At 38.2% G+C, this 8,274-nt stretch overlaps 1 protein-coding gene across 1 annotated transcript; it reads left to right on the top strand.

Moving 5' to 3' along the window:
- Positions 1-600: 600 nt before the first annotated feature.
- On the top strand, positions 601-7,766 carry EPHX4 (epoxide hydrolase 4; the record flags this gene model as incomplete). Its single annotated transcript, XM_019618351.2, has 4 exons — positions 601-769; positions 2,578-2,681; positions 3,514-3,662; positions 6,855-7,766. Coding segments are annotated over 4 exons (657 nt in total), but the record flags the coding sequence as incomplete, so codon positions are not given.
- Positions 7,767-8,274: the final 508 nt, after the last annotated feature.

Here is an 8,274-nt window from a genome sequence, read left to right as displayed (position 1 = left end):
TATTGGTGCAAAATTCCCATTTCCGTCAATGAAAGAGTTATTAAGTGAATGCTAAGAACTTTGAAAAATTGACATCAAAACAGCATATGGAGAAGTGTTACTTCTACACTTCTAAATATTTAAATGTGTGTATTCATCTATACATATATGTGTATTAGCTATATGGATATTAAGTATAATCTAGCACAGTGATGATGTATAGAGCTTAGCTAACCTCCCATATTCAAAGCAATCCATAATGATTAATTTTGCTCGGGGGGACTCAGGACATTTCCCAGCCTTTCAGTCTGCAATTTCAAACTCCAAACTCCCTAAACACAACATACGTACATACATTATAATGACTGCAATTTGAACCATTTATTTGACTCTGCACTAGCTGATATGTGAACAGAGTGGCATTTGGATACCACATTACTTCAATTTGATATCAATGTTAAAGTGTAATTGAAGTCAAATTAAATAATTTTAATATGTATTATATTTTTAGCTATAATAAGACATTTTTCCTGGCCATTAGTAATGGAAGCAGTCCAGTATGAAGTAGTTACATTACCTTCTTTATCCAGCACTTACTGTATGTGATGATTTCTATGGAATTTCACTGAAAAAAACCCACAAATTTGTGTTTATGTGGTAGGATACAACAAGTGTGTGTTGATTGGCCATGACTGGGGAGGAATGATCGCTTGGTTAGTGGCTATATGTTACCCCGAAATGGTGACTAAACTGATCGTGGTTAATTTCCCTCATCCTTCAGTGTTTACAGGTGAGTTTTATCATAGTTATAATGTTCTGTATGTTCATCCAGAGTATTTGCATTAAGATTGTGTTTGCTCTAAGTGATTAAAGGTATTTGCTCTTTTAGATATTCTGTTACCTTTTATAGTTTGGAATGTGTTTTATGAAGCAGTAAGGTATCCAGCATTATACTTTGGGAAATAATTTATTATAGGGAGTGGGAATGTTTGCAAGCAAATTTACTGGGTTTTCTTCTTAATCCTTGAAGTCCAACAAATATTATTTTCATAAACATGAATCTGGCAGGATAGAATTCCCTGAACATGGCTGTATAATACCAAAGTTAAGGTCTCACTGTATTATTAAAACTGTATAAAACAACCTGAGAATCAGACTTCCAGAATGTAATCCTGATTTAGGTGACAAGTGAAACTTTATCTTACACAATTGGAACAAGACAACCTTTCCAGTCTATTTACCAGAAGCTCAGGAATGTGCTAGCAGTTACCTCAAGAAGAGATTTAGGTGCTCTAGTAGAATTTATTGTGTGATAGGCTTTGAGCTTGCCTGCTACCCACAATTACAAAATATTTCATAGGGATTGGATCTACATTCAGTAATTACAATGACAGTAGTACCTCACTCATTTTAGTTTCTCAAATTGCTGACCTTATGCTGTTTCCATTTTTAAAGTCACCCCATTTCCCTAGAAATACTTGAGAAAATTCAGCAAAGCTTTATTTTTCATCTCTGTTGAATGTAAATCTAACCTTATGACACTGTGGAATCAGAACTCTTCACACATATTGTTCTCAGAATGTACTTGGCCACCCTTCCAAGGTATTAAAGAACATTTTGCCATGTAGTTAAGCTTCACTTACCCAAGGAAATGTCTGTTCTTCTCCATTGGAGCAAGCAGGAGCTGCTGCAGTTCTTACACTGAGAGCAGGAGCCCGGCTGTACAGAAGGAAAATGGATATTACTATAGGTTTCCTTAACACTTGTTTGCATATTTTTAAAGAACAAAATATGTTATGCAGCTTGATAAAGTCTCCCTGGATCAAATTTCTCCTACTGTGAATAAAACGAAAACAGAGAGCTTATACATTGAGCATTCTGCTTGCCTTTACTACCACAATCTTTACAATCATCAAACTCTTATTTTTAAAATATTTTTGTTATTTGCACAATTAATGCCATAACAGCAGTTAAAACACTCCAAAGCACTCCAAAGGGATTTATGTATTTAGGCATTTGAAATTGCTTGATCTTTGACGTTGTACCTCCCATGTCACTGCTTTGGGCACACTTTAATCACTTAGTTACTTAATGCATGCCATTCCTTGTTGCTAACTGATAGCAATTATGACACCAGATTTTTAAGAGTTCCACCTCAGGTTTCTCAACTTACCACTCGCAGTGTAAGTGGATTATCATCTATAGATTTCTCTACACCTCATCTTTGATGAGAGAATTACAGGCAAAAGTAACATTTGTATTTATGCCTCTTATTCTACACCTGAAAAAATGTTTTGGAGTAGCTGCACAGATAGAGCTCTTAAATGAAAACCTCTCGTGTGATTAAGTTCTTGAATGTCACTGCTCTCACCTAATCTTTGGCAGGCTTCATTTTGCTGCCTATTTCTACTAACACATATAAAAGAAGAAATGAACTTTAATGGCCACATCATATACTTACTGCTGAAAAATTAATCTCTTGTCACATACTGTAGTATTTTTAAAACATTCCTTTAAGTTTAAAAAATAGTGATATTAACAGTAATTTTGTTTAAGTCATCAGTTTTCATTTTTAATTCATGGGCATTTTTGTTTCAGAATACATTCTACGACATCCATCACAATTGATTAAATCTGGTTACTACTTCTTTTTCCAAATGCCATGGTTTCCTGAATTCATGTTTACAGTAAATGATTTCAAGGTGAGCAAAATGAGTGCTCTTGTTTGTATATTTATCTGTGAGTGATGGAAGAATTGCCACATACATTGATCCCTTCTCATGTAGTGATAATTATTGGAAAAAATACAGAGCTTTCTGATTTTTCTTCAGTTTTATATATTTATGCAAAGCAGAATAAAAGCATAAATAATCTGTGCTTGGTTTGGGATCTCTGGCAGGCATTTGGGTACACACTGTTAACCTCCAGCACTAGAGTGTGTTACTCCACCTTGAAAGTCAGCTGGTGATATGCTGTGCTCTACCATGGACACATCTGCTGCCAGAGGAACTGCTGACTTAGCTGCAGCTCCTGAGAGTGGTGGGACATCCCCTCACCATGCACTGACTGCTGCAGGATGGACAGCCTGGCAGTTTGGATATTGCATTCTTTCAGGTGGTTAATTCTGCTTGAGAAACCAGTAAGGCCAACATCTTATGTAATGTTAAACAATCAAAATGAATGTATAGAAAGAGAAAAAGCAGTATGCATCGACCCACACATATGAGCCCAGCACAGCACTGTCAGTGCTGCAGGCATACAGAACAGCAAGCTGGGAGGTGCTGCCTCCTTCTGCCTCCCACTTCTCAGCTGCTGGCTCCATCCTGAGGAAAAAAGTATGTGCCTACAGCCTGCCACTGCCTGTCACAGGCAGGATAAGGTAACTGAGTACCTTGGCAATAGTGCTATTTGTGTGCACTCTAATTATTCTGGAGTGAGCTATGTATAAATAGGTTTTAGAAAGATGTGTCTTGTTGAAGGAAAGAAATAGTATTCTGTAGATACGTGATGGCTTTTTTACTCTTTTTTTGATAGGTTCTGAAAAGTTTGTTTACCAGCCAGACCACTGGAATCGGAAGGAAAGGATGCAGATTAACAGCAGAGGATATTGAAGCTTATCTCTATGTCTTTTCACAACCTGGAGCATTAACTGGACCTATCAACCATTACAGAAATATTTTCAGGTCAGTATAACATTCCGAAACAAGGTAAAATATTCTAGAGCCCTCTAGAGTCCAAAAGTGTTATTGTATCTTCTGCCACTAAGGTAAAAGGGAAGAAAATATACATGTATTTCTAAAGTCTCAACAGTTAACAAAAATATTTGGTGTCAGGCAGCAAAATACATTGTAATAGGTATCCATGTAAAACAAAGTAACAACTAGAGTTTTCTCAAGCAGCCAGACTTGGCCTTAGAGACTGACACCCTCTGCTTATCTACCAAAAACCTAACAGGGCCAGAATGTGTTTAAACCTGATCATTCTCAGACTGGTAGCCCTGGGCTGCAGGGGTGTATCAGAAGGTCTGAACTCTTTATTCCCTTAATTCCCGTTTCCAGTAGCGTTAAACCTCCTTCCCTGAACTCAGCAGAGTTTCTGAAGCAGATTAACTTTCAGCTTTCCCTGTTCCAAACATAGTTCCATCCTTCCTGCTCCTCTTGTGCCTTCCTCACTGTCACTGTCAGGAAAGCAGTCAGCAGGGCAATGCTGGGAGGAAAACAGGTGATCAGGCTAGGTGCTATCTGCACAGGCTAAGACAAAACAGCATAGAGAGACAGCATGTTATCTTCTAAATAAGCTAACATCAAGCACAGACACCAACGGTGAATACGAGAAGCGGCTGTGCTTGTAGGAGTGTCCCTGTTTGCAGCCACACAGTGCGGCTGATAGCACCAGCTGGGACATCCAAGGACAACAGGAGCTGTGGGGCATCACAGGGTTCCCTGGTGCTGGAATGGCACAGCCGCAGCCTGCAGGGTACAGCTAATGAGCAGCTGGAGAGGCAGGAGGGCCCTGAGCCTTTTCATTGGGTTTGCCACAGCACCTCGCATCAGTGAGCGCACATCAACCAGCTGCGGCAGCGGCAGTGAAGAGACTGTAGCAGTTGCATTGCTGTGGGATTTGCATGAATAGAAGACTTGCATGTTTAAACTACGAGTTCAGGCCTTTTTCAGACTCAAGGAAAAGAGAGGTATTAATCAGAAAGTCTCTTCACAGAGATATTAATTCCTCAGTGTGAATGTTCTTGTGCACTGTTTGGTTTACCTTCCTAATGAAAATACTCCTGTGAAGAATTCAGAGAATAACATTCTAGGTGGTATTAGCCACAACACGGCAGGATTTCCACTGGAAAAAAAATATGGGTCTTCAGCTCTTTCTGTTCTTGCAACCAATTCTGATGGTCACACGTCAGGTGAATCATTAGCTATTATAACTGGATCAAAATTTTCACTTCCTCTCATATAAGCAGCACTTAGGTTCTACTGACTTGTATCCACCATGATTCTCAGTGGGTTGGCACTGGTCTCCTACATGTGAGAGGCTTCCATCTCATTGTGTCACTCTGCAGCTCTGATTCTTAATTTTTCTGGAAGGTTATTTCCAAAGAGATGATTAAAATGAGCTACTTCCACCCACTGTGAACTTGCATAAACAGAACAGCAGTCACTCTGTTACTTTAGATAAGTAAGGCAACGAATCTTGCAAGGCTCTTAGAGATGAATCTGAATGAACTGAATTGGATCATCAGATTATCAATTGTTTAAAATGCTACTATGAAAAATCTATGGCTCTGGGGGTTGGGCCACTTTGTTGGAAAAAAATGAAATCTAAATCCACTGCTACAAAAAGTCATTTTAAGAATTTTACTAGTTCATCAATTAAAATGAAATTATTATTTAACCTGATCTTTTATTACTAATTCTCGGAATTATGTGTAAGTAGAAAGAAGGAATGTCTCCAAAGTCTCCACTTTTGTCTAACATTAAACTAATGCACAGCATCTTCTCTTTCCCTTTTTAGAGTATAATTTCTCAATTAACACCTAAGTTTGATCCTAGCAATACATTTTTAATAAAAGTTTGTTGAGAACAAACTTTTTTTATACATGATTGGTTTGGCATTATCATATTTGAGCATTAGCATAATAATGATTTTTATCTCTGCATATGGAATCTGTTCTGAATTGTTGCAGTTAGTCTTTTCCAAGATAGAGTCTGTTCTAAGATAAAGCAGTTCAGGAGTAAATACAGATACAATTTTCAACATCTCTGAAATAGATAAATAATGAATTCTGATGTGTTAATATGACTTATGTTGAAATAGTCTTTCATTTCTGCCTTCTTGTCTTCTGTCTTCTAACATCTACCCTCAATGTAAGGAAACATCTATAAAATAATTACATTCAAAATAACTGTATTAAGAAAAAATAATGGAAAGTTTTTATAGAAAGCTTAAATATGTCAGTGTGGTGGTATAGTTTTATTAACATTTTACTTTCTAAGGGCTTTTCTTCAAAAAAATCAATGTCTTACAATCTGTAAATGCTTTTGAGTCCATGTTGTGGTTCAACGCAGCAGCAGCTCAGCACCACTCAGCTGTTTGCTCACTGCCCCGCAGTGCAACGGGGGAGAAAACTGGAGAAAGGTAAAACTTGTGGGCTGAGATAAGGACAGTTTAGTAGGACAGAAAAGGAAGGGAAAATAATAATGATAATAATGATAAAAGAATACACAAAACAAGTGTTGCGGAGTGCAACCACCTGATGAGTGATGCCAGGCAGACCCAGATCAGCTGCAGACACCACTGGCCAACTTCCCCCAGTTTTTATTGCTGAGCACAATGCTACATGGTATGGGACATCCCTGCCATTTGCTGGACAAATATTTTTGGTAACACAGTATGGGTAGTCAGGTAGCTGGATGCCTTGAACACTATATTCCAAACATGATTCAAAGCATTGTATTTCATTGAAATCTACATACAGTAGATAAAACAGGTTCAGAAATCTGCCATAGCATTCATCAACCCGGGGAAATCCATGGACCACCAGAATTCTGTGCATGTTGTTCTACATTCACTTTTATGGAGATTATGGAGCTCCTGGGCTATGCATTCTGAAAAAGCATCATTCATGCTTCAAAAATAAGACTTCTGTTGCAACCAGCTGCTGATTACAGACAGGTAACTTCACTATCCTTAACACTTAGAGCACTTTGAGTCACATGAGGGTTCTCTTCGTATTGTGAAGATACTCTGGAACTGAAAAGCTTGCAATAAGATTATCTGTGTTGATTTCAAAAACTAAGGAAGTTGAATGATGAAGTAAGTTGTGATTATTATAAAACAAGACTAAAGTCTTTTTTTTTTTTTAAAGTCTGCCTACCTCTGCAGCACCATGAAGTCATCATGCCAACCCTGCTCTTATGGGGAGAAAGAGATGCATTTATGGAAGTTGAGATGGCAGAAATTACAAGGATTTATGTTAAAAATCATTTCAGATTAACTATTTTGTCTGAAGCCAGTCATTGGCTCCAGCAGGATCAACCTGACATAGTGAACAAGTTGATATGGACCTTTCTAAAGGAAGACACAACAAGAAAGAGAGAATGACTGTACATGTTCTAAGGAGTCTACGAAAAGCTCTACAGATCTAAAAGTAATTGTTATCAGGGCCATACTTCCAGCCTGCCTTCTATTTGAGCTCTGTTAGAGAAGTGTTTTTGATGTACTGTACATTTGGACACCAATGTTTCTGCTAAAAGATGAAGTGAGTATGAGAATACCAACATTGATTTTACCTGTACACTTGTATTTTGCACATAAAAACACCTGCCTTAAGATATATGTATTTGTATAGAAAGAAAATCATGGAAAATTGCTTGGTTTTGTTTTCTCCCTTGCTTTACAGTCTCTGTGTGTGGTGCCTTTATAAATTTATAATGAAATAATGGAATGGTGTCATACAGAAGGAATTCACAAGTTTTCATTCTCAATTTGCCTGAATTTTTTTAATGTATTTTACCATTAAAGTTAACTCTTTTTATTATGTATATTTTAGCATACTGGATGACTGAAAAAATTTTGGGCACATTTCTAGTCTTCAAGTGAATAATGATACATATCTTGTTGTATTGTTGAATGCAGCTGCTTTGTGCAATGTGTTTTTCTTGACTAAAAAATGGGAACCCGTACACTCAATGTCTGAACAAGAAGAATGGGAAATTAAGATCTAACATGTATCAAAACCACCTCTGTCTAATAAAATGCAACTTACATTACTCCGTTTACTTGGCTTCCCACGGAGAGCTTTCTTACTGATGCTCAGAACTAAGTTTGAACAGCTGAAGCGTCTGTGCACTTCCTCACATGATGATTTATTGGAAACAATGCCTCGTTGCTGGCATCATCCTTCCTACGTTAGCATCTACTGTTCTCATCTCCAAGAACTGCTGCCAAGTTTTTTTCCTAGTGTTTCAGACACTCATCCCGCCTTTCCCACCTATGAATGGTACCTGACATCCAAGTATAATTTTCCCACAAACGTTTTCAACATTTATATACTTCAGTGGTTACACGCCTCTTAAACTGAACTATAAGTTGGGAAGATTCCTGTCTCAGAAGGACGCTGCAGAGCTGCTTTTACTGTTTACACAGCAGTCTAATCTCGGTACGAAAACCTTTGCTGGAAATTGAGGACTTTCCCCGGCTGGTTGCGCCCCTGCGCACAGCGCTCTGCGGAAGGCTCCGCCAGGCGGCGGGGAGCGGCCGCGGCACAGCGCCGGGACGGCGCTCCCG

The sequence above is a fragment of the Meleagris gallopavo genome, chromosome 10, assembly GCF_000146605.3.
Source record: "Meleagris gallopavo isolate NT-WF06-2002-E0010 breed Aviagen turkey brand Nicholas breeding stock chromosome 10, Turkey_5.1, whole genome shotgun sequence".
NCBI lineage: Eukaryota > Metazoa > Chordata > Aves > Galliformes > Phasianidae > Meleagris > Meleagris gallopavo.
This window is presented reverse-complemented; position numbering and strand designations above follow the sequence as displayed.